At 44.4% G+C, this 27,723-nt stretch overlaps 1 protein-coding gene and 1 pseudogene across 1 annotated transcript in view; both read right to left on the reverse strand.

Annotated features, from left to right (window-relative positions):
- Positions 1 to 1,463: 1,463 nt before the first annotated feature.
- Positions 1,464 to 27,723, reverse strand: part of LOC119317626 — a 30,773-nt gene continuing 4,513 nt past the window's right edge. The window contains exons 2-6 of the mRNA XM_037592109.1: positions 12,891 to 12,936; positions 12,676 to 12,771; positions 12,484 to 12,585; positions 1,979 to 3,823; positions 1,464 to 1,760 (exon numbers count right to left, since the gene is read on the reverse strand). Coding sequence (XP_037448006.1) covers positions 3,509 to 3,823; positions 12,484 to 12,585; positions 12,676 to 12,771; positions 12,891 to 12,929 — 552 coding nt within the window. The 5' untranslated portion in view covers positions 12,930 to 12,936 and the 3' untranslated portion in view covers positions 1,464 to 1,760; positions 1,979 to 3,508. The remainder of the gene's footprint in view (positions 1,761 to 1,978; positions 3,824 to 12,483; positions 12,586 to 12,675; positions 12,772 to 12,890; positions 12,937 to 27,723) is intronic.
- LOC119319819 lies at positions 8,762 to 8,900 on the reverse strand (annotated as a pseudogene).

Raw genomic sequence — 27,723 nt, forward strand, 5'->3', positions numbered from 1 at the left:
AAGACCTAGCAACACTAGAACCTAGCAGCAAAGACCAAGCAACACCAGAACATCAACAATCATCTTCACTTCTTCAGCATGATCACCACAAGTGCTGGAAGACCTAGCACCACCACAACACCAACCAGCATCTTCATGAGCATCACCAGCTCTCTCCCAAGCATCATCGGCGCAACAGCTTGCTGCCTGGTCATTAGATTGGCACTGTCATTCTTCAAAACCTTCTTACCCAAGCTGACAGATCCATTCATATAGAACAGTTCTTGTGCTTTCAGAAGTTCCTTCCTGCGTTCCTCCGCCACACCAATAGCATCCAAAGCCGCATCGCCGGTGAGATAATGTCGACAAGGTACTCAACATACTCCAACTCCCACCGCCAGAAATCACAAGTCACCTATCCCAAACTAGAGACGAATGTGGCAAAAAAAGGTTCAATCTTTGGATCCAGAACATCAAGAATGTAAATCGAACATCATAACTTAACCCATGCTTCTGGCACTTGTAAAAGACCCATCCGTCGTGCTTCTCTGTTGTGGATACGTACATGCGCACCTTCTCCTTGCAAGTCGAGCAATGGGCCAGCGGCAGCGCCATTGCACGGCGGCGGACAGCAGAGACGGACGAGCTGGCGGCAGACATGAGCACCAGAGGGCAAGGAACTACCCTTCTCAATGGCGACGGCGAGGGGAGGTGGGGCAGAGTGAGGGGAGGCAGAGCAGAGCGACGGGAGGGAGGCGGAGCAGAGTGAGGTTAGGGATTTGATGGGGAGCTGCGGGTTAGGGATTTGAGAGGATAGGGAATTTTGCTCTTTTACAAAAAAACCTCCATGCAAGATTGGTTGAATCAAGATGAACTACGTGGCGGTCAACAGTTGGTCAAACCCACCGTGTATGTGCTAAAGTGACCGTATTTTCTCAACAGTTGGTCAAACCCAGTACGTGCTACAGTGACCATATTTTCATGTCATATCGTATTCAGTGACCGAGCATATTCCAAAGTTCAAAGTTTAGTGACCATATCGTGCTTCATCGCAACTATAGTGACCATGAGTGTATTTATCTCTTCTGCAAAAGCTCAGATTCAGTCTTCCAAATCATACATTGAAACATACGACTGATTTTTGTTCTAGTTTAGGCCGAATTTTTGCTCCAACCAGCTTCCAGCACGTGTCCCCACGTGAGGCCCATCCCACCACTCCCAGGAAAACTAACGGGTTTGAAAAATATACTAGCTCGTTTCCACTGGCCCGTTTTTGCTGTTCTACTCCTTGTTTGTCAGACCCGTTTTGAACAGCAAAACGAACATGGGAGAACAATCTTAATTAACGCAACAATTAGGAGAAAGGGCCAACATGATCTGGTGGAAATACTAACCCGAAGAGGAACATCAGGTCAGATATCTAACAAATTAAACCAACCTGATGATCAACAAACATGTTCACGGGAGCTTCGACAAAAGAAAAGGATCCGATGAAACCAACACATGCACTGCAAGTTTTGCCGTCTGACCATAGATAGCAAAACATGACAATCTGACCTTCAAAAACTGACATAACTGAACTACAAGACAACAATCCCCATACTTAGGCGGCAAAAGGTGTTTGATAGTCATGGAAAGCCATTTGCATGACAAGCCCTATCTAGAGATGAGCCTCTGCGAATTATTTCTTCCATCAGGATTTGAAGTATACCCAACTACAAGTAGCTTATTTAGCCCTCCTGTATTGACCTCCCACCATCACCAGCGTGAGTAAACCACTCCTGCATATGTCGATCCACAGTTACTATTTCCCGGATTTTCTAACACGAGAGTGAATAGACAGAAAAATTAGTGAAAAGAATTTTACAGTATTTTTTATCTGTCATTTTCGGTTAGGCAATAAGTAAATGGAAACCCCAATCCCTTTGTCCCCGGTCTAGCAGACACCCATATGGATATGGAAACTATCAAGCACAGCAAATTTAAGAATCAAACATACCTGGGAACCAAATGATTTGCTTGACAACCCCTCGCTGGCTCATGTTCACAATCTGCAAAACTGGGTTGAGGACGCCCACCTCCAACAGAATCTTGTTGCATGATCACATATGAAATTTTCCCAATCATGTTGGTGGGAAAAGAAACATAGTAACACAAAAACTTGGGCAAAATGTGTAAAAATAAAAGGATAGATAGACTTAAATGTTGGAAAATTCAAAAGCTACGCTGAAACCTGCAAAAATTATTTAGCTCAGAACCAAGTTCATTTGGAAACTTATGCGACACAATAAACAGATGCAAAACATGTTACAAAATGTAACACAAAAAGCTTCATGACCAGAAGCTAAAAAAAGGAAGTAAAAAGGCATCATGACAAGTATATTACCATGGAGGACAACTCTATTTTAGTTTTGGTTAAGCAATGCACAAAAATGGCGCCCCCCATGCCCTCATCTTAAGCGTGCAGGTTCTCGCAAAAAGGTGCCCACACTGAGTGTTCTCCAGAGCAACTTATGGCTATAAGCAAAATAAATGAAGAACATCTAAAGTATATACCTACTAATAAAATAAATAGGTATTCTTAGTCCATTTTGCTATTTTATAGAAAACCTCCTAATATTTCTGACATTAAACCCGCACTACATATCAAATGTTTTTTAAAATACTCATATCTTCTAAACCATAACTCCAAATTTAATATGTTATATATGGAATTTGATTAGGAAAATATGTAGAATCTGAATATGATATGCTTTTATAGGTTAAGACCATCTTTTTTTGGCAATAGCTGCAAATTCACAGATTATCGACCATTTTTTGTAAATGAAGAGCATGTGGTATTTTTTTCTCCCGTTGCAACGCACGGGCCTTTTTGCTAGTAGTGTTTGACAGATTATAGCACATTACAAGCCAAATATCAACCATAAAAAGGGCCTTTAATGGTTCAGAGAGAAAAATAATGTGACAGAAACAACATTAGTAGGTGAGTGGTTGTATGAAGTGGTTGGGTAAAATCAAAGTTTTATGAGTTGATTGAGTACTTAAAAATGTTTGCATTATTGTGAATTTGATACTTGTAGAAGAGAAAAAAAATACAGAAGTTCTATTGTCCAAAGAAAGAGAGAATGAGGACAGAGGAACTGAAGAAACAAAAACAAGAGTAAGACTGAAAATTAGATGGTACAATTTTCCCAACTAGACGAGTTCAAACATACCATGCTAGAGTGAATTGCATGACACCACTAGCTCGCCAATGGAAGACAAGACAGATACTGATCTTGTTGGCCAAAGTACCAAATTTACTAGTCCTCGAATTCAGGATTGTACATCGACCGTAGAATCACACTCTACAACCACAAATCAACCTGGAGAGTGAAAACAGAGAGAAAAGACTGAAGAAGCACACACTAATTCCTGGTGAGATAAAACACACTGAATACTCAAGAAATGGTCAATAAAGGTTGAGGACTTAACAAAAGCCATGGACCAAGAAATAACGACCATAGTTAAACCATAGTAAGTAATGTAACTAACATCGTTTCTGAATAGCTAACAAAAATAGGGTACTGGGACCATCAGCACAAGTGTGCTTTGTGCCTATGGCTGCTACAATACAATTTCCATTCATCATGTACAAAATCAAGAGAGGTGACTGATTTATAGTTTGGTTGCGCTCGAAATTCACCATCAATGCAAAATCAACCATGCAAATGAAAATCATCACATCTACAAACAATATCAAATGATAGTAGATGACAAGACAATTAAGAATGGGCACTGAAGAAAACTTACTCAAACCCGAAAACTGAAGAGTGCCCGATAAAAGACAAATGAGACCACAACCCTAATCATAAAGAAAGATTGTGTGATTCAAAATTCGACTACAAGTCAATTAAAAAACAATCGACTAAAATGTAGTGAACATGTAAAAGTAACGACACAAAACCACTATAAAAGAAAAACAAAGAGATAGACACTAAAAAAATAGGACTGATCAGTAAACTAGCAATCAACAATAGACTCAGAATGAGAAATGATAAGAGAATGAAATAAAATATTTTTTCTAGTAGGTACCACTAACAAGTCTATATAAGTATCACTTAGAACACCTAGCATTTACATTTCAGATATGTAAAGCCACTGTTCTTTCAGAAAATACTGACTAAGGCGCAAATGATGACAAGTCATTTGATGCGCTTCTTATTCATCACTTCCAAGGTAGGCCATACTGCTTTTAGAATCATCACCTCAATATGGATATGCACTGCAAGGCGCCATGGAAAAAAAATCCTTGACCTATAATGCACTGAGGGCCTAATAAACAAGAAGTGCCACATTCCTGAATTGGCAAAAGGCTTTACAATGTATAAGAGATCATGTGGGGGATAAAAAAATCTATCTTCTATTAAAGCCACACCAAAATTTTGAGGGAAACGTCGTACCCTCGCTCTGGGCGACGCCTGCGTGTTATATAGTCAGTGGCGCGACTCCCTGAGATAGCGTACAGATGGTTGAGATTACAGACTTGGGAAAGAAGAGATGGATATCTAAGAAGAGATGGATATCTAGTTACAAGAGATAACAAAGAATATAAACCACCTATCTCTATCCCTGTCTATCTAGCTTCGGTTACAAGGAAGGCCGGCTAGGCTGTCACGATACACATATGCAACATCTCGTTTGACACCCTCCCTTAATCACAACTTGGTCAAGTTGAGATTACGTTTGAATTCTTCAAGATTCCTTGTAGGCAATGCCTTTGTGAAACCATCTGCAACCTGATCTCGTGAATGCACAAAACGGATGTCCAATTGCTTGTTAGCAACCCTTTCTCTGACAAAGTGAAAATCTATTTCAATGTGTTTTGTCCTGGCATGAAACACTGGGTTAGCAGATAAATAGGTAGCACCAAGATTATCACACCATAGACACGGGACTTGCGTGTGTTTCACACCAAGCTCTCTCAACATGGACTGAACCCAAATGATCTCTGCTGTGGCATTCGCTAGTGCTTTATACTCAGCTTCTGTACTGGACCTTGACACAGTGGCCTGTTTCTTTGCACACCAGGATATCAGATTTGGCCCAAAGAATATCGCAAAACCACCAGTGGAGCGTCTGTCATCTAGACATCCTGCCCAGTCAGAGTCAGAAAAAGCACTAACAAGAGTGGAGGAGGACTTGCTGAAAGTAAGACCAAGATTCAAAGTATCTTTCACATATCTCACTATGCGTTTTGCAGCAATCCAATGAGTTTTGGTGGGAGCATGAAGGAACTGGCAAACTTTGTTAACAGCAAAGGAAATGTCAGGCCTTGTTAATGTTAAATACTGAAGTGCTCCCACTAAGCTTCTGTATCTGGTACTGTCATCCTGACTCAAAGGTTCTCCTTCGGTAAGTGACAGTTTTTCTGTGCTAGATAGCGGTGTTGGTGAAGGCTTACATCCTTGCAACCCAACTCTCCTTACCAGATTAGTAGCATATTTTTCCTGAGAGAGATGAAGACTGTCTCCATGTTTCTTGACTTCAATCCCCAAGAAGAAATGTAGGTCTCCTAGATCCTTAAGGGCAAACTCAGCACTCAAGTCTTTTAATAATCCTGACACAGCTTCATCAGATGAACTCGTGACAATTATATCATCAACATAAATAAGAACAAATATAGCGGTATTTGACTTATTGTAAATGAACAAGGATGTGTCAGACTTTGAAGCAGCAAAACCAAGAGCTTGCAGTTTCTGACTGAGTCGTGAGTACCATGCCCTGGGAGCCTGTTTCAATCCATACAGAGCTTTGTCAAGTTTGCATACATAGGATGGTTTAGTTTTACTTTCGAACCCAGGAGGTTGCTTCATGTATACTTCCTCTTCCAGAACACCATGAAGGAACGCATTCTGTACATCTAGCTGTCTAAGGCTCCATCCCCTGGAAACAGCAATAGATAATACAAGGCGGATAGTGGCAGCTTTAACAACGGGACTAAATGTGTCCTCATAATCAATGCCATATCGCTGTTTAAAACCCTTCGCCACAAGTCTGGCCTTGTAGCGATCTATGGTTCCATCAGCTCTTCTTTTAATTCTGAAAACCCACTTGCAATCAATTAAGTTTTTACCTCGCCGTGGGGGAACCAGATGCCATGTTTTATTTTTGCGGAGTGCCATGTACTCTTCTTCCATGGCCTTCTTCCATCGTGGATCACTAAGCGCCTCATCAGAAGTAGCAGGTTCACCTGTAGAACATGCTAAACCAAACTTCACAACTTGTTTGTAATTGATAGGCTTAGTTACCCCTCTTTGGAGACATGTACGCGGAGGAATAATGGCTGTAGAAGATCCTGCGGGCACATGTGCAGAAGGCGATCCCGAGATGGATCTTGCCGGCGCGCCTATATCAGCAGTGGGCGCACTGGTGGGATCTTCTGCGGCTCCAGGAAACGCTCCAGAGGATGCCGCGGCCGTTGCATGCGGAGCAGAAAATCCTGCACCGTGTTGCGGATCCGTCAGCGACCCATCATGACACAATGATGGTGTGGACCCAGGTGAATCCGTGCCAGATCGCGCGCCACCAGGCCGCGCACCAGGCGACACGGCAGGATCGGCGCCAGGATCCGCATCTGACCCCCGCCCACTTGGAGGAGGACTCGGCCGCTGTCGCCGTACGTAGTGGAGAGGCCCGCTTGTGGCCCAGCGAGTCTCAGTGGCCCGCGTGTCATCGCCTGATTGAGGCGGGCTGGAGGCCGCGTCGGAGCCGATGGAGGGACACCGCGTGCCGCGCGTGGATTCGCTGGCGCCACACCTGGCGGGCGACGCAGGTTCCAGCGCGCTGTCGCCCTGCCGTTCCACTGATCCCAAGGGAGATCGGCTACTGCACTGTTGTAGTGCCGATCCCGATTATGATTTGTCTCCCAACGCTGGATACATAAAATGTGACGCATTTTGGATAATTTCTTCACTGTTTTCTTCACAATTTTCAGCTGCATCATCACAAAGCTCATGCACACGGTTATGAGTGTTAGTCAACAGTTGATCATCAGAATTATTTCCCCCTTGATCAAAACCAATGAGACTTGGTGGTAAAAGGAGAATTTCTTTGCGAAGGAGTGCACCGGCATTTGGATGAAGCTTAGAGAATGGAAATTGTGTTTCATCAAAGACAACGTCGCGAGAGATATACACAGGACCAGTAGGAATATCAAGACACTTGACACCTTTATGTTGAGCACTGTATCCAATGAACATGCATTGCTTAGAGCAAAACATAAGCTTGCGGTTGTTGTAAGGGCGAAGTTTGGGCCAGCATGCACACCCAAAGACGTGAAGAGTTGTGTAGTCTGGTTTTGTGTGGAGGAGTCTTTCCATGGGAGTTTCATTGTTTATGACACGACTAGGTAGCATGTTGATGATGTGTACTGCGGCAAGAAAAGCCTCATCCCAGAATTTGAGAGGCATGGAGGCGCCAGCTAAGAGTGCTAAGCCAACTTCAACGATGTGTCTGTGTTTACGCTCAGCAAACCCATTCTGTTGATGGGCATGAGGGCAGGACACGTGATGAGATATTCCAAGTTTTTGAAAGAAAGAGTTTAATTTTTCATATTCGCCTCCCCAGTCAGACTGGAGAGCAATGATTTTGCTGTCAAATTTTCGCTCAACCAAAGCTTGAAAATTGAGGAAAACTTGGAATACATCGGATCGTTTCTTGAGAAGATAAATCCAACAGAACTTGCTATAGTCGTCAATGAAACTCACGTAGTATGTATGTCTACCAACAGAAGAGGGTGCAGGCCCCCATACATCAGAAAAGATAAGTTGCAAAGGCTTGGTAGAAATACTAGTAGAAATTGGATACGGTAATTGATGGCTTTTAGCCTTTTGGCATGAATCACAAATTGTTTCAACATCACGCTCACCAACATACGGAAGCTTATTTTTCCTAAGCAATCTCTCAACTAAAGAAAATGATGCATGTCCTAATCGATCGTGCCATCGTGTTGAAGACACTTTAGTGGCACTGAAAACTTGTTTATTCAACCTTCTAATCTCCGGAATCAAAGGGTAAAGCCCGCGAACGCATCTACCTCGATAGAGCACCTTCTTCGTTGCCTGATCCTTGATCAAAAAGAAGAAGGGGTGAAATTCAAGAAAGACATGGTTGTCAATGGCAATGCGATGAACAGAGAGAAGATTCTTAGAAGCACTAGGTACAAGCAAAATTCTTCGGAGATGGATTTTTCTATGAGGGGTTTTAATAACTGAATGACCAATGTGACTAATTTTCATACCTTCTCCACTGGCAGTGTGGATGTGATCTTTGCCACGGTATTTCTCTCGCATGGTCACCTTCTCCAATTCGCTGGTGATGTGATTTGTGGCGCCGCTGTCGACGTACCAGTTGGTGTCGACGCCATAGGAACCATCAGCAGCTCCGGCCACTTTCTCATCTTGGGACGAGTCATCCTCGTCTTCATCAAACCGGTACCAGCAGTCCTTGGCGGAGTGCCCTGGTTTTCCACAGATTTGACATCTGATTGTGTCGGGGCGGGACCTGTTGTTAGAGGAGGTGCCGTTGAGCCGGCCCCTGTTGTTGGTGAAGGAGGGCCGGCCGCCGCCGCTGCTGCGTGTAGAGTTGTTGCCGCTGCTGTTTCCTCCGCCGCCGCCCCTGCCCTTGCTGCTCCGGGGAGGACCGCGATGACGTGCGCCCCCTCCACGGCCGCGGGTGGCGGCGTTTGCAGAAGATTTGAAACCGCTTCCTGCGCCTGCTCCTTGGAAGAGGGCCACCCTTTGATCAAAATTTCTCATCATGGAGAACAACTCATCAAGGGTGACCGGGACGATCCGGGCATCGAGGGCGGAGACGAGCGGTTGATACTCCATGTCCAATCCATTGAGGATATAGGAGATCAACTCACCATCTTGCAGGGGCTTGCCTGCTGCAGCAAGCTCGTCGACGAAACCCCGCATGTATGCGAAGTAGGAGGCCACCGACTGCTATCCTTTCTGCGTGTTCGTGAGCGACACGCGGATGTTGTTGACGCGAGACAGCGATGTGGACGAGAACATGCCCTTCAACGCTGTCCAGAGTTCGTGCGCGTGGGCGATCGAGGTCACCTGCACAAGCACTTCTTTGGAGAGGTTATTCAGAAGGTAACCAAGCACCTGTTGATCCTCTCGGATCCAAACCGAGTGAATCGGGTTGGGGATGGTCTCCTCCTTGCCATTCTTGTCCTTGCTGACGACGACCTTGGCTGGCTCCGGCATGCTCCCGTCCACATAGCCGAAGAACCCGGCCCCCCGAAGCTGCGGTGTGATCTGAGTACGCCATAGGATGTAATTGGTTCGGGTGAGGCATTCGGTGATCTGGCCAGAGAGGGTGGAGTTGGCTGCGCTCGAGGAGGCCATGGCAGGAGGTTCGGTGGTGGGAGGAGGAGATCGCTAGATGGGAAGAGTTAGGCTCTGATTACCATGAGGGAAACGTCGTACCCTCGCTCTGGGCGACTCCTGCGTGTTATACAGTCAGGGGCGCGACTCCCTGAGATAGCGTACAGATGGTTGAGATTACAGACTTGGGAAAGAAGAGATGGATATCTAAGAAGAGATGGATATCTAGTTACAAGAGATAACAAAGAATATAAACCACCTATCTCTATCCCTGTCTATCTAGCTTCGGTTACAAGGAAGGCCGGCTAGGCTGTCATGATACACATATGCAACATCTCGTTTGACAAATTTTACTTCGATATATAAAGAAACAAAAAAATAGCTAAGAAAAATGTACTGATACTATACAAAATCTTACAAACATGAACAAAAACGTCCATTAGTTTAAGACAAGGGCTTAATCCTATAAAGATGAGACTAAAGAGAATCAAGACAAACTGGTACAATGCCTTTGCTGCTGAACACAACTCATGAACAGTTGTTGCCGTTGAACACAACTCATGAACAGTTGTTGCCGTTGAACACAACTCATGAACAGTTGCGGGAATGTATTCAGTTCCAAAAAAAAAGTCAGGACCAGAAAGACCAAAAACAGACACTAACACTTGGGGAATCACTCACTAAAAATACAATGGTGTCAATCGAATCAAACAATGAGACAAACAAATGGATCCAGACTTATTATTCATTGGAACCGAAGCAAAAGGAGATCACTGAAATCAACATGAAATAAATTTTACCAAATGCTCTGTAAACCAAACATGGAGATCTCAACAGGTGGGCAAGAAATATGAGCTCCATCCGGACTCTCCAAAGCCTGCCCCAAACAATCTGTAGCTCTCCGGTGTTCCACTGGAGCGACGTGACGGCCGGCTGCGGAGATCGTACTAGCACGAGGGGTCGAAGAAAAAAAACAAAGAAAACACCCGCCTGTGACAGACATCGGAAGAAGAAGCGGGTACGACAAAGGCTAACGGGCTTACATCCAACACGAAATCCGAAAAAGGGCTCGATAGAGAAACAAATGAGGAGACAACACCAATCTTAAACAAAAAGGACGCGTCTAGGGAGCGGCTGGCTGCTCCCTAGCGTTCCCGAGCAGCCGCCAGAAAAGGAAAAGATTTGGTCCCCACCGATCCCAGAAAAGGAAAGCGCTCCACGAGTAGCAACAGATGCGCTCAAACCCAACAAACCACGCACCGTACGCGGTCCCCAGGCCATCACGTGCCCTCCTGGCCACCAACTTCTTCTCCCCATGCCCCCTACCTGCTCCCACCTTCTTCCCCACTAAACTAGGGGTTCCCAGGTCTAGATCTCCATCGCCAGAGCTGCCATGGCAGATGAATCAAGGTGTAATAACAATTGCTACAAAAAAGAAAGAAAGAAAGAACGAGCACAAACATATCAGAAAGTACCAGGCAGAACCAACAAGGGTGAAAAAAAGAAGTGATCACTTCCGCCTCCTGTTCAGATCCTCCCTCCTTAACTTTCCCTTTCCCCTCTCACCAAATTTCTCCTTGCAAAAATAACTTCTTCATAGTTGAAGAGAGCATAAACAGAGATAAAAAAATAGGGAGATCTGGTACATGTGCAACTGATTTTCATGCAACTTCATCATGGGACTAGCCAACTTTTGCAACAATGTGTGCAACAAAACGCAGAAAATGTGCCAACATATAGGAGAGAGGACATAGAGAGTCTTATTTCACACATAATTCAGAAGAACCAATGTCTATATAGCAAAAAAAAGAAAAGAAAAGAAAAGTATATTGTAGGTACTATGAAAACATAACTACCAACTAGACAAGAATCTGGTTTGCATGTGTTTTTTTCTTTGATCTTTCCACACAGTAGTATACATGACTTTGTAGTTTAGAATTGTGAGCAAAAATCTATAGCACTCATCCACCCCCATACCCTGTAAAACCTGCATCTGATACAAAAAAGAAGCCTGAGAAGAAATAAACCAACTTTCACTTGTGTTTGTGCAACTTAACCAGTACAAGTGTGCAAATTGACAACACTCCCATATCCATCTACTTGTGGGGTTTGGATTTCAGTAGTTGACATCTTCAACTCATATAAAAGTAGAAGATTCCAACTCATATAATTTCATATTCATTTTAGTTTTAGCTAAACTTCTGTATGCAGAATTCCAAAAACACTTTATGCTGGCTGTTTTACAACTTCATCATCTATTTTGTGCAATTGTAAGTACTCCTGGATGCAATTCATGCCGCAGGTTTCTGCAACTATCTATCTATATCTATATACTCTTATAAAAGGCAGAGTTGGTGATGATGGTGTGCCTGCCATCCTGCAATATAGGCCGTCCGATCTATATCTAACGGATAGGAAGGAAACTATGACAATTTACCCGCACTCCTCTCCACATTTGCAGATAAGGCCTTCCCTCGTTCATCCTTTTCTCCCATGAGATCTTGATGTTCCGTGCAACGCACGGGCATCTTGCTAGTATGCAATGAATTTTCAACGGATGAACATGAATTTAGCCTGTCTGAACACAAAATGAAAAATATTGAATTTTAAAAGATTATAATCTACCAAATAAGTAGTGCAACTACATTCAAGTGCATCTGCAAACCTAGAAAATCAGATTCATGTGAACACATGAGGATGCCAACTACTGAATGGTTCTTGTGCAACTAAAGAAGTTGAAGATGCCAACTCATGTGGCATTGCCGTGCAACTATTAAAAAAGGTTGGGGGTGCCAACTCCTGATTGGTTCTTGTGCAACTAAAATAGTTGTGGATGCCAACTCATGTGATATTGTTGTGGGACTATATAAAAAGTTGAGACTGCCAACTCCCAAATGGTTCTGGTGCATCTATGAAAGTCTAGGATGCCAACTCGTACGTTATTGTTGTGCAACTATTTGAAAAGTCGAGGATACCAACTCCTAATTCATTCTTGTGCAACTATAAAAGTTCAGGATGCCAACCCAACACCTAGCTGGTTCTTGTGCAACTGTGTAAAAAAACACATCCTAGTTTTCTTTGTGTAGAAAAAAATAAAAGAAAAAATCCTAATGCAATTTCATGTTACCTCAGCAGCTGCTGCAGACGATGTGCCAGCTCCATCTACAACTCCAACCTGCGTGGTTGCCTTCCGTTTACACCATTTCACAAAGCAGAATTGGTAAGCAACCTAAAGGATGCATGGAGAAAGTTACTTCTCTGTGTGTGTGCGCGCGCGCAAAAAAGTGAAATGCACCCACACTGGTTGCTCGATACTTGCCTCATCATCCTCTGCCTCCTCGTCGATATCAACACGACGCGTCTGCCGCTCGGTGGGTCGTTTCGAGTTCCACCTAGAAGAATGGTTTGCAGATCCCTGCATAGAACAAACAAAACCCAGAACATGGTCAGGAAAACCCTCCAAAAATAGTTATTATAATTGCAAAACAAAACTTCTACAAGGATAAATGAAAAACGATGAAAAAGCAAACATACCCCTCCTTCACTAGGAGCTGCATCTCCTTCCACAACCATTTTTGGTCTGATAAAAAAGCAAACGGACAAATTAGTTAAAGCAACCATATGTATAAAAGAGAAAAATGAGGGAAAAATTGGTATCAAAATAATGCCATGATTTAAACAAGTAATGTTGATTTTTCAAAGCACACCTACAAAACAAAACAAAATGTGTGCAACTTGATGCACTGTATGGCCAACAGGACACACATGAGTGTGCAACCAAAAAATCTGCATTTACTAATCATGATTTAGGCATCTGAGTCATAACTAAACTAGCCTCCGGCCATGCAACTACATGGCCCTTTGCTGTACAACTGCATAAGTGTGACTAAGCCAACTAGGATATGTACTGCTTTGATTTTGCAAACTCATGTATGAACGCATACCCTTAAAAACAGACATACTGTTTGAACATGGTTTGAATACCATCGATTGTGCAATTGGTTAGCCATCACTGTGCAACTCCATAAGTTGGCTAGCCAACTGAGATATGTATATGTGTGATCCAACTACATTTGCGTTTCTGTGCAACTAGGAGAACAAACTAGCCAACTGGTTACATATATGCACACAACTTATGAGAAAACAGAGAAACCACACGGATGCATTTTGAGATGGTTCAGCAAAAACATCAGAACTATCCTATCAGGAGTCTTATGTACTCCCTTCCTTGTATTCCAACTCAAATCGCCGCAAAAAAATTCAAAAAAATCGCAATGCCAGATCAGACGGTTTGGCCGGAGGCAACACGCCGGAATACCTCGCCGAATCTGCGTGATATGGAGGTGAATCGCCATGAAACCCGTATCCCCTAGAACACGCACCCTCGACTCCCCCTGACGAAACAGGAACTCCCAAAATCACCGGAGTTGACCTGGTAGTCGCGGGTGATGCCTTTCGTGAAAGCTACCTCGTACTCGCTAGACATCCACCGGAAAACCTAGAACCCCTGTAGGATCGAAAGTATGTCTAGAGGGGGGGTGATTAGACTACTTGACCAAATAAAAACTTAACATTTTGCCAATTTTAGTTCTTGGCAGATTTTAGCTATCTTAGGACAAGTCAAGCAATCATCACACAATTCAAGCAACCATGCAAAGAGTATATTGGCAGCGGGAAGTAAAGCATGCAACTTGCAAGAATATAAAGGGAAGGGTTTGGAGAATTCAAACGCAATTGGAGACACGGATGTTTTTCCCGTGGTTCGGATAGGTGGTGCTATCCTACATCCATGTTGATGGAGACTTCAACCCACGAAGGGTAACGGTCGCGCGAGTCCACGGAGGGCTCAACCCACGAAGGGTCCACGAAGAAGCAACCTTGTCTATCCCACCATGGCCATCGCCCACGAAGGACTTGCCTCACTAGCGGTAGATCTTCACGAAGTAGGCGATCTCCTTTCCCTTACAAACTCCTTGGTTCAACTCCACAATCTTGTCGGAGGCTCCCAAGTGACACCTAGCCAATCTAGGAGACACCACTCTCCAAGAAGTAACAAATGGTGTGTTGATGATGAACTCCTTGCTCTTGTGCTTCAAATGATAGTCTCCCCAACACTCAACTCTCTCTCATAGGGTTTGGATCTGGTGGAAAGAAGATTTGAGTGGAAAGCAACTTGGGGAAGGCTAGAGATCAAGATTCATATGGTTGGAATGGAATATCTTGGTCTCAACACATGAGTAGGTGGTTCTCTCTCAGAACATATGAGTTGGAATGGTGTATGTGTTCTGATGGCTCTCTCCACGAGTGAAGAGGAGGTGGAGGGGTATTTATAGCCTCCACACAAAATCCAACTGTTACACACAATTTACCAATCTCGGTGGGACCGAATCAGAAAACTCGGTCGGACCAAAATAGTAAACCTAGTGACCGTTAGGAATTTCGGTGGGACTGACATGCAACTCGGTAGGACCGATTCTGTTAGGGTTTGGGCATAACGTAATCTCGGTGAGACCGATTACACAAACTCGGTGAGACCGAGTTTGGTAATAAGCTAACCAGAGAGTTGGTCAGGTGAACTCGGTGGGACCGATTTGCTCTTTCGGTGAGACCGAAAAGTTACAAAAAGGAAACAGAGAGTTTACATTGCAATCTCGGTGGGACCGATTCGCTCTTTCGGTGAGACCGAAAAGTTACGAAAGGGAAACAAAAGAGTTTGCAATCCCATCTCGGTGAGACCGAGATCCCTATCGGTAGGACCGAATTGCTAGGGTTTGGCAGTGGCAAATGACAAGTGAAACTCGGTGGCGCCGGATTGAAAGAATCGGTAAGACCGAGTTTGGCTTAGAGTTTAGGTCATTTGTGGCTATGGAAAAGTGGTTGAGGATTTTGGAGCATATCACCAAGCACATAAAGCAAGAGGCTCATTAAGCAACACCTCATCCCTCCTTGATAGTATTGGCTTTTCCTAAAGACTCAATGTGATCTTGGATCACTAAAATATAAAATGAAGAATCTTGATCTTTTGAGCTTGAGCCAATCCTTTGTCCTTAGCATTTTGAGGGTTCCACTTTCACATCCATGCCATGCCAATCATTGAGCTTTCCTGAAATAATCATCTTGGAATAGTATTAGCTCAATGAGCTATATGTTGTTATGAATTACCAAAACCACCTAGGGATAGTTGCACTTTCAATCTCCCCCTTTTTGGTAATTGATGACAACATATAGATCAAAGCTTCGACAAATTATAATAATCATGAAGTACATCGTCGCTTTGAGAAGTATGTGACAAGTAAGAGCTCCCCCTAAATTTGTGCATATTTAGAATTTGCTTTGGACTGCAAATGCACAAGGAATGAGAGTCATGGGTTACTCTTCCATGTCACATACATCTTGGTGGAGCGCTTAAAATGATAAGAATGAAACACATGCACTCATCACCAAGAATAGTGAATGATCACAGGATAGATAGGATAATGATAATATTAAGCAAACATTAAGTGTAGCTTATGATCAAACACATGATCATCGATGTCTCACACAGATAAGGGCATAGTATCTCACACACAAGCAAATAAAGTTCGAAAAACCACCAAATAAAACAAGAGAGAATAAAAGCAACACACTCTCTCGAAGCCTATGATCTATACATTTTCTCCCCCTTTGGCAACAAGTTACCAAAAAGTTCCTAGAAAATGCATAGTGCTAAGTCGACACTCAGGCTTGATCTTCAGGTGGTGGTGGAGTCCGGAGCACTCCAAGGACGAAGCCTTTAGTAGACGTGGTCGGAGTCGAGGCTGAAGTGGACGCTGGAGCTGGTGGAACTGAGGCTGTAGCTAGTGTAGACGTGGTGGCTCTGGTGTCAGCAACTGGCACTGCAGACGACCTCGGACCTCGTGGCACCCTGGCAAAGGCATCAGTCGTAGTCCTGCCTCTCCTCCCATTCATGTCATCCTGGAGCTGCTCCACGACAGTCTGTATCTCTGTCACCATGATGTCCAAGTCATAGAACCTTTGTTCCATGATCCTCTCTAAGCTTGCCTGGTTCTGAGTCAGGGTGGCTAGTCCTTGCTCAATCCGCAGGGTGGACGCAATCAGGTAACCAAGCTGCTCTTGTTTGGTTTTCAGGAAGTATTCAGATGCCTCCTCTTGAGTGGGCATCCTGTCAGCTTTCTCCTTCTTCGCCTTCTCCTTCTTGGCTTGTGCTTGGGCAGATGATGGCTCATTCTCAGTCATGACCACTTGATTATCTTCGAAGTCTGGACGGATGGGCAGGTGTTCCTTATCCAATAAATATACGCCCGTGCCCATCTTGGAGTTGATGAGCTCCTGAATCAGAGGGGCATATCCACAGCTCCTCTTCTGATCTGCTGCAGTCCTCTTGATTGTTTCCACTATGAGGCTCATGACTTTGAACTTCTGAGGCACATCAAACACATGAAGCAAATTTATCGCGTGGCCTCTGATCATCTTGTGATCTCTAGACTTGGGCAGTAGGGTGTGCCTCAGTATCCAGTTGATAGTGGGCAGTCCTGATAGAAGATAATGCATTGAGCCAAACTTGAACGTGTCAAGTGCTTCATTCGGAATCTCCTTGTACATGTTGGACATAGAGTTGTGGTCCATCTTTTTCTTGGCATAGATGTCCAAGTCATCATCCTGCTCTTCTGGAGCATTGATCAGCTGAGCCCATTCAGCAACTGTGGACTGGTACCTCGTACCCTCTGACATCCAAGTTATCCTACCATCTGGATAAAAGTGGGCTGTGGAGTAGAACTGCATGATGAGTTCCTCGTTCCACTTTGTGAGCTTCTGCCCAACAAAGTCCTCTACTCCACACGCCTTAAAGCTGTCCTGCACTCCAGGGTAGTACTCTTCATTGTCCTTGATATACTGCCAATCAACCCATCTCATATCGCAGACAATGGGCTTCTTGTCTAGCAGCACTGTCTCATAAAAGTCTTGCTGCTCCTTGGTGTGAAATCTATAGTCAACTGCTGTCCTTCTCCTTGAAGCATACGGATCTGCTTCTCTCCACTTCCTCAGCCCTGAGTCTCTCCTGAGCTTCATATCCTCAGCCACAGGATGAGCATCGTTGTGGTCTGGGATCTTGGGCTTGAGCTTTCGAAGGACACTCTCTTCCTCTTCTTCTGCAACTTCAGGCACTTGGGCCTTGTTCTTCTCAGTGGCTGGGATGCTTCTTGTGTTCCTCTTTGGCTTTGGCTTTGGAGCTGGCTTGGCCTTGGAAGCAGCTCCCCCTGATTTTATGGCATCACCCATTAGCTTGGGTGCCTTAGGTGCTGGTGCAGCTACCTCTTCTTCTTCCTCCTTATCTTCCATGATGGAGGCCTTGCCAAGCACTCTGGCTACAGTTTTCTTTACTCTTTCTTTCCTCTTTTTGCCTTCAGCAGCAACTGGCTCTGTGGGTGCAGGCTCCTCAGTTGAAGCTCTAGCCTTTGACATAGGCTGCCTGCCTGCTGGCCTTTTGATCTTCAGCCCTGGCTTTGTGCCTTGAGCTGGCTCAACTCTTTTGGAGGTGGCTTCCTCCTATGCCACATAATCCTCATCTTCTGAGTCTGAGGTTCTCTTCTTTCTCTGACGTGTGGCAGCTTTAGGCAGATTGCTGGGGGTGCTCCCGCTGCCATCATCTGAGGAACTTGAGGGACTAGTGCCCTCACTCAACTGTACTTGCCGCTCTGACAAGTTCTGGCTGTCACTTTGGTCTGACATGATGCAAACTCTGACTGTTGACCCTGTGAATAGATTATAGATGAGATAGAGGGGATGAGCATCACAAAATGCAGAGATTTTTGCAAAAGAATAATTCAAAAACTTAGTTTTAGTTTCCCACTGAAATCATCTCGGATCTACCGATTTTCAAACTCGGTGACACCGAAGCAGTTTTGGCACCAGAACTAGTGAACTCGGTCAGACCGAGTCACAGTTCGGTGGCACCGAGACTGCTAGGGTTTCACAGAGTTCCAAAATCGGTCACACCGATAAGTAATTCTCGGTCAGACCGAGTCTCACTTGTGCAATGGCATAAGCCAAATCGGTGGGACCGAGTTTTTCAACTCGGTGGGTCCGAGATGGTTTCGGCGGAAACCTAACCCTAAAATTTTCGAATTAAACCTAATCTACGAGTTCATTGACTGGATAGGAGTTTATCAAACGTGGCAAGAATCATGATGATCACAATGTGCTAGGAATCGGATTGGAGAATAGCACAAAGATCAAGTCCATACCCTAGTTCGGCGGAGACTCGCTACGGCGGCAACGGCGGGGTAGAATTCCCGTTGACGGCGACGGAGACCAGCGACTGGAGGCGGCTGGCGGCGAGGAGACGATCCGGAGACCACGAAGGCAGAGCAGGCTATCGCGCGGGCGAAGGGGTTCGGAGAAATTTCCAAATTTTGCCCGTCACTATATATAGCCCGACCCTGTCAGTGTGACCGAGTGGAACAACTCGGTGGCACCGAGATGCAAAACTATATACAGTTATTGCAACTCGGTGTGACCGAAATGTTCAAATCGGTTGCACCGAGATCGAAAACCTAGATCAACTTAATGATCTCGGTAGGAACGAAAGTAGGGTATCGGTCAGACCGAGAATCACAAAGAGGTTTTGGAAGTTTAAGTCTATGACGAATCAGGGACTCCGAGCGCTCCTCACACAGAGTGGTTTGAATCTGACTTGATCAAATTTTGTGATGCAGCATGAATAGAGTTTGAGACGAGAAAAGCATAAATAGCTAGAGGAGGTTCTTAGGCATTCTTGTCCATCCACTTGGCAAAAGGAAATAAAACCAAACAATCAAAACAACAAGTGGATGTTCTCGAATGAGTAAAATATGCAACCAACATGCTCACACAATAAGATGGCAAATGAAATATGTAGCAAAGTATGCACAACCAATTCTAGTATCTATCAAGCAATTTGCAATGACTAGGTCATCTATATATGAGTATATTGACTTAGGAGTCAAGTGAGAACACTTGATCGTAGGTCATACTCATCGTTTAAGCTCAAGTGGGGTTACCACTTTTACATAAAGCATTGTTGTATTCACATATTTAGAGTTGCTCTAGCTCAAGTTTTAGAGTAAAGCTCCCCCTAGATGTGATATCCCCCCCTAAGAGGGATGAACTAACCTTGGGTTTTGTCGATGATGACTTCATGTAGATGTTGAAGATGTGGATGCTCAATGTCGATGTAGATCACTTGGAGCTATCCATTTGAGTGAATTGCACTTTCAATACCTACATGGGTTAGTCCCACAAGGAACAAACAAGGGTATCCATAGACATAGAGTGATGCACACACAAGATGATGTCCATGAAAACTTTTAGGTTACCTTGTCCCTTGTCTTACCAACACGAGGGTTTGTGACTCCTTGAACTAGTGCAAGATGTGGAAATTGATTGCACTTGTTCTTGCCAAAATGATAAGAATGAAGTATGTTGGCGGAGTCACCCTCAAGAACTCTCTAGTTCTTCTTCTTTTGGATCCACACCATCTTGATGGGAATCCTTGGAGTTGTAGTTGTACTTGATGAAGTGGAACTTGAAGTAGTCTTGGGAATCCACTTGACTAAGGTCTTAGGAGCTTCTTCAAATGCATCAATCTCCTCTTGAAGCTTGTCCTTGCCTTTTTGCTTGTAGTCTTGTGGTGGAAGATCATCTTGAGCTTGTGTTCCCTTGAAGGAAGTATCATACTTCTCTTGTTGAGGAACAAACTTTGTCTTGGGGTATTGATCTTCTTCCACTCAACTCCATTGGCATTGAACTTTCGTTCAAAACCAACACCTTGATTCTTCCGGTGCATTCCTTGCTTGCGCACAATTTCCTCGAATTGCTTACTCCCAGCAAGGCTTTTGTACACTCCTTTCTCTATAATTCCCTTCAATAAGCTATTTTCTTGCTCAAGTGTAACTTGGCTAAGAGAATCATTAGTGGAATCAAGAGAACTACTAGAAGCAACAATATTGGATTTAGCATGATCATTGTTACTACTAGAGGAAGAATCTTTCTTGTTCTTGTTACTAGACTTGACTTGAGGCATGTAAGTGGATAAAAGTAAACGCTTGGCAATGTGAGAAGAACTTTTCTTGCGGAGATCATCATTGATTGCTTTTAAGAACTCATGCTCTTGCTCAAGATTAAGCTTTTCAAAGCGTAATTTCTCATGAGCTCTTAAAAGTTCTCGATGATCTTCGAAGATAGTTTCATGAGCTAACTTAAGAGTGTTTAGTTCTTTAGTTAGAGCCTCAATCTTCTCCTTATCATTGTCATTCGTTTTAGCATGATTAATTGATGTTTCACCATAGTACTCATCACTAGAGTTGTCAACAAGCAAATCATCATCACCTAACAAGTCATCTTCATCACTATTAAAATCAACATACTCGGGGTGTGTTACCTTAGGACCTTTGGCCATGAAGCATCTTCCAATTCCTTCATTTGGTGAGTCAAATATGTCATAGGAGTTGGTTGACACAAGTGCTAGACCGGCAACACCTTCATCTTGAGTATATTCGGAGTCGGAGTGATAACTTCTCTCGGAGTGGCTGTCGGAGTCGGAGCTGGATACCCATTCACCAACATGAGCTTGATGTCTTCGTTTTGTGTAGCTCCTTGATGATTTTTCCTTCCTTTCCGAATCCTTGCTTCTCCGTGAGTATCTTCGTTCATAACGATCATCTCTACTCCTTCTCTCTCTTGGTGGTGATTGTTTGCTTCTTCTTTTTGGAGAATCTTCTCTTCTCTTGTAGGGAGCCGTACACTCATTGGAATAGTGTCCGGGTCTTTCACAATTGTAGCAGTTTCGCTCTCGACTAGAGGATCTTTTGTCATTGTAGGACCTTGACTTGAAGCTTCTATCTTTGCTTCTACTCTTGTAGAATTTGTTGAAGTTCTTCACCATTAAGCTCAATTCTTCATTGAAGTTTTGTTTCTCACTTGATGATGTAGGGGCTTCACATGAGGCTTTGTAGGCACCACTTGATTTGTTGTGAAGTTCCTCTTTATCCTTAAGTGACATCTCATGAGCAACAATTCTTCCAATCACCTCCATTGGCTTGAGATCTTTGTAATTAGGCATCATTTGAATCAATGTGCACACGGTATCATATTTTCCATCCAAGGCTCTTAGGATCTTCTTGATGATGAATCTATCGGTCATCTCTTCACTTCCTAAGCCGGCAATCTCATTTGTGATGAGAGCAAGCCTAGAGTACATTTCAGCGACACCTTCACCATCTTCATTCTGAACTTGTCGAGTTGACTTTGAAGCACATCCAACTTGGATTCCTTGACGGAGTCGGTACCTTCGTGCATATCAATCAAAGTGTCCCAAATTTCCTTTGCATTCTCAAGACGGCTGATTTTGTTGAATTCTTCGGGGCACAATCCGTTGAAGAGAATATCACAAGCTTGAGCATTGTATTGCAACATCTTCAACTCATCCGTGGTAGCTTCATGGTTTGGTTCTCTCCCATCAAAGAAGTCACCTTGCAAACCAACACACACAATAGCCCAAACGGCGGGGTTATGTCCAAGAATATGCATTTTCATTTTATGCTTCCAACTAGCAAAATTAGTGCCATCAAAGTAAGGACCTCTACGGTGATAATTTCCCTCGCTAGACGCCATACTCTCCTAGGTTGTGAAACCAAGGCTATGACCACCAAAAGCTATGGAGATCAAAGCAAGTGGAGACCAAAGCTCTGATACCACTTGTAGGATCGAAAGTATGTCTAGAGGGGGGGGGGGTGATTAGACTCCTTGACCAAATAAAAACTTAACCTTTTCCCAATTTTAGTTCTTGGCAGATTTTAGCTATCTTAGGACAAGTCAAGCAATCATCACACAATTCAAGCAACCATGCAAAGAGTATATTGGCAGCGGGAAGTAAAGCATGCAACTTGCAAGAATATAAAGGGAAGGGTTTGGAGAATTCAAACGCTATTGGAGACACGGATGTTTTTCCCGTGGTTCAGATAGGTGGTGCTATCCTACATCCACGTTGATGGAGACTTCAACCCACGAAGGGTAACGGTCGCGCGAGTCCACAGAGGGCTCAACCCACGAAGGGTCCACAAAGAAGCAACCTTGTCTATCCCACCATGGCCATCGCCCACGAAGGACTTGCCTCACTAGCGGTAGATCTTCACGAAGTAGGCGATCTCCTTGCCCTTACAAACTCCTTGGTTCAACTCCACAATCTTGTCGGAGGCTCCCAAGTGACACCTAGCCAATCTAGGAGACACCACTCTCCAAGAAGTAACAAATGGTGTGTTGATGATGAACTCCTTGCTCTTGTGCTTCAAATGATAGTCTCCCCAGCACTCAACTCTCTCTCATAGGGTTTGGATCTGGTGGAAAGAAGATTTGAGTGGAAAGCAACTTGGGGAAGGCTAGAGATCAAGATTCATATGGTTGGAATGGAATATCTTGGTCTCAACACATGAGTAGGTGGTTCTCTCTCAGAACATATGAGTTGGAATGGTGTATGTGTTCTGATGGCTCTCTCCACGAGTGAAGAGGAGGTGGAGGGGTATTTATAGCCTCCACACAAAATCCAACCGTTACACACAATTTACCAATCTCGGTGGGACCGAATCAGAAAACTCGGTCGGACCGAAATAGTAAACCTAGTGACCATTAGGAATTTCGGTGGGACTGACATGCAACTTGGTAGGACCGATTCTGTTAGGGTTTGGGCATAACGTATTCTCGGTGAGACCGATTACACAAACTCGGTGAGACCGAGTTTGGTAATAAGCTAACCAGAGAGTTGGTCAGGTGAACTCGGTGGGACCGATTTGCTCTTTCGGTGAGACCGAAAAGTTACAAAAAGGAAACAGAGAGTTTACATTGCAATCTCGGTGGGACCGATTCGCTCTTTCGGTGAGACCGAAAAGTTACGAAAGGGAAACAGAGAGTTTGCAATCCCATCTCGGTGAGACCGAGATCCCTATCGGTAGGACCGAATTGCTAGGGTTTGGCAGTGGCAAATGACAAGTGAAACTCGGTGGCGCCGGATTGAAAGAATCGGTAAGACCGAGTTTGGCTTAGAGTTTAGGTCATTTGTGGCTATGGAAAAGTGGTTGAGGATTTTGGAGCATATCACCAAGCACATAAAGCAAGAGGCTCATTAAGCAACACCTCATCCCTCCTTGATAGTATTGGCTTTTTCTAAAGACTCAATGTGATCTTGGATCACTAAAATATAAAATGAAGAGTCTTGATCTTTTGAGCTTGAGCCAATCCTTTGTCCTTAGCATTTTGAGGGTTCCACTTTCACATCCATGCCATGCCAATCATTGAGCTTTCCCGAAATAATCATCTTGGAATAGCATTAGCTCAATGAGCTATATGTTGTTATGAATTACCAAAACCACCTAGGGATAGTTGCACTTTCAACCCCTCTCCGGCGAGCCAATTACGGAGGATCCCGACCACGGCCGGGGAAAATGGGGAAGCAGGAGATGCGAGGCAAAAAAGGCGGGCGTACTATACCTGCGCCGGTGACGAGATGCGGATCCCGCGCTCCCGCCCTTCGCGGTGGCCTCTCCCTGCCAGATTTGGGAAAGAAAAGAAACGAACATGGCTAGAAGAAAGGAAAATGGATAAGGGAAGGAGAAAGAGGCGTGGCGATGCGAACCGGTTGGACCTGGAGAGCGGTGCTTGCGGGCGGGCCCAGCCATGTGCGCGTTCGGTCGCCTCCCCGACCGGGTACCACCTGACGCCGATGACCGCACGATCTGGGCTGATCGAGCGGCTCATGCTCGGCCGCTCGTTTCACCAAGATAGTGCGCGTGCGCTCTGAAGTAGTAGTAGTAGTATTTAGGAAACAAAAAAATTGGGTTACCAGAAATTCGACCTGAAGTGAATTGATAAACAGTCGACTGAAAATCACTAAAAGTGCTTCTATATTCATACAGAGTGCATCCTACAGTTAGTCTTTTCAGATCAGCGAGATTTCTACTGCACGATTATTCCATCAGGTTCCATTTTAGTTATCTGCTTAGATTTTTTTTAGATGAAAGGGAGGAGCTCCCCGGCTCCCTTTTATAGAAAGAAGCCACAAACCCAAGTACCACAAAGCCTCCCGGAGAGGTAGTTCAAACTCCACACAACACAAGCAGAGACTACTAACGCCTCATTTAGGAAAAGGGGCTATCCCCCCAAAAGAGAAAGAGCACAGTTTTACAGATCCAGGGGACATAACACATTCCAGCGCTAGATCAACTACAACAAGCTAGGATCAGGATCATCTTTTTCAGCGACCGATTGGCGACAGGAGGTTCCCGAAGTCTAGGGTAGAGATCGGGCTGGGCGCCGCAGCAATTTCCATCCTTGGACGTGCCGCTTTCTCCATCACCTCCACGCCAGCCGGGCGGGTTCCTTGATCAGTTGGAGGAGCTGGGTCTCGAAGTCTTTCATCTGCTGGAGCATATGTTCCTTGAAGATCACTCGCCATTTTCTGACGAGCCTTAAGACCATCGACCAGATCTGTTTGACAGAGATCCAAGGCACAGCATTAAAGATCATGTTATTGCTATGTTTCCACAAAGCCCAGAGGACAGCAGAACAAACAGTATTAACATGATCTAATTTTTTGCCCGCCACCCACAGAGAGGCAATGGACTCTAGATTAGCCCCCAGAGGTCGATGGAGCAGGTCCAAAGCAACAGACCAGATTTCTTTGGCCACCACACAATCAAAGAATAGGTAGGTAGCTGTTTCCTTATAGGCACAGAAGACACATTCTTCTGGTTTTTTCAGATTTCTCTTCAAGAGGTTATCTCTAGTCATTAGCTTATTGTAAAACAGGAGCCAGAGGAAGATATGCACCCTAGGAGGGATGATAATCTTCCAGACTGCTGGCAAGAAAACTGGTGTCACCCCCCTAAAATTAATAATTGCATATAGGGAAGTGGAGGAGTATTGCCCAGAGGATTCATATTGCCATACCAGTGAGTCGCACTCATCAGTAAAGGCAATACTCTTAGCAATCTCTATCAGCTCGTACCACCTAATCATCATCCGATCATCAAACGCTCTTCTAAAGGTCAGCTTAAGGTCACGCCCATCCCAGACTTGCTGGATAGTACAGCATTGTTCCCTACATATACAGAACAGGTCCCAGAATTGGATGGCGAGGGGGGAAGAGCCGAACCAAGAGTCCTCCTAGAACCTGATTTGCTCTCCATTCCCCACCACCCACCTGGATCCCATTTTAACTGCTTTTGCAGCCCAAACGACACCCTTCCAGAATTGTGAGCCCCCGACAGAATCACCACAAAATATGTTAGGGGCGTTGCTAAGATATTTGTAATCAATGAGGTTTTCCAAATTTTCCCCTCTCCGGCCATATATCTCTTAACCCAGGAGCCTAACAAGCAAATATTCAGGTCATGGAGATTTGGGATTCCCAAACCCCCAAACTCCTGTTTCATGCACACAAGTTGCCAGTTTGCCAAGTGGATTTTCCTATGCCCTTCATAGTCATTCCAGAGGCAATTAGCCATCTGGGAGTTGATGAGATCTAAAGCCCATTTGGGGAATTTAAAAAAGGAGAGCAGGTAAATAGGAATGCTGGACAGGCAGGTTTTAATCAAAATCACCCTCCCCTTGTAGGAAAGGAGTTTTCCTCTCCACCCGGCAATCCTCTTGAGGATTTTATCCAGCAAAGGTTGGACATCCTCCCTCGAAAGCTTATCCACATGCAGAGGTACCCCTAGGTACTTGATAGGGAATTTACCTATTGGGCAGCCAAAAATCTCAGCTAGGTTGGTTGTTTCCTCTACAGTGATGTTTATGGGGATCAATTCACTTTTATCAAAGTTAATTCGCATCCCAGAGACTTGCTCGAAGCAAGTCAAGACCCACTTCAAGTTAGCAGCCATGCACGGATCGCTGTCAGCAAACATGATCGTATCATCTGCTTACTAGAGGCTAATCAGACCTCCAGGGCAACTATCGTAGCACAGACCTCTAATCAGCCCCTCATCTGAGGCTTTAATCAGCATTTTAGTGAGAACGTCTATCACTAAATTGAAGAGTAAGGGGGACGCGGGATCACCTTGGCGCAACCCTTTTCCCGTGAGGAAGTAATTACTCTCAAGGTTATTAAGCTTGACCACTACGGATCCCCCACGGGTGATCTTGTTGATCCAGCCGATCCACTTTTTGCCAAACCCCCTTTTGTGAAGGAGATCCTCTAGGAAGTCTAGATTTACTTTGTCAAAAGCTTTCTCATAGTCTAGCTTTAGGACAATTCCATTTTCCCCGGTTTTAGACAAAGAATGGATGGCTTCGTGTGCTACCACCACACTTTCCAGTATATATCTGCCCTTGATAAAGGCAGGTTGATTGCTAGAAATCAGTTTATCCATGATGCTAGACAGCCTATTCGTAAGGACTTTACTGAAAATTTAAAAAATGCAATTCAATAAGCTAATTGGCCTAAATTTCTTCATAACCGTGGCATTAGGCTCTTTAGGGATGAGGGTGAGCATGGCAAAATTTAATCTATAAATGTCCGGATTCCCTTCATAGAAATCTTTGAACATAGCGAGGATGTCGTGCTTAATTAGCTCCCAAAATTTCTGGTAAAACAGAAACGGAATGCCGTCTGGGCCGGGAGCACCATCAGCATAGGAGTCAAAAACAGCCTTCTTGACTTCCTCTTCACTAAAAGGAGACTCTAGCATGCTATTATCCGTATCTGAGACACAATCTTTCCTATTAAAGAAATCATCAGCTAGGGCAAAATCTCCTCTGTCCTCTTCACTGAATAGTTCTTTATAGTAGTTGGCAGCTAGAGCAAGCATACCCCCATGATCAGAGATGGGCCCATCTGGGCCCTCCAAGGAATGGACCAGGGTCTTCCTCCTTCTCTGATTGGCAACAGCCTGGAAATATGCGGTGTTTTTATCCCCCTCTACAATATCCCTATCTCTAGACCTTTGCCTAGCTTTGGTCTCTTCTTGGAGCCAGATTCTATTCATTACTTCCCTAATTTCATGTAATCTAGCCATTTCTACGTTGGTCAGTTCAGCAGTTTCAGCTTTAATATCTAGTGATTCATATTCCTCAATCAGATTATTCTTGAGTCTCCTGAGGTCTGCCTCAAAATTGGCACTCCAGCCTTCGGTGGCTTTTCTTAGGTTTCTCATTTTCTTCTGCCAGGAATCCACTGAATATCTCCCTACAACTGGGGTAGTCCAGGCCTTGACTATTATGCTAGGAAAGTCTTTTTCCAACAACCACCACTTCTCAAACTTGTAGGAAGTTTGTCTGGGGATGTGGCCAACTCCAGAGTCCCAATAAATGGGCGTGTGGTCGCTCCCCAACCTAG

Source organism: Triticum dicoccoides, chromosome 6A (genome assembly GCF_002162155.2).
Source record: "Triticum dicoccoides isolate Atlit2015 ecotype Zavitan chromosome 6A, WEW_v2.0, whole genome shotgun sequence".
NCBI lineage: Eukaryota > Viridiplantae > Streptophyta > Magnoliopsida > Poales > Poaceae > Triticum > Triticum dicoccoides.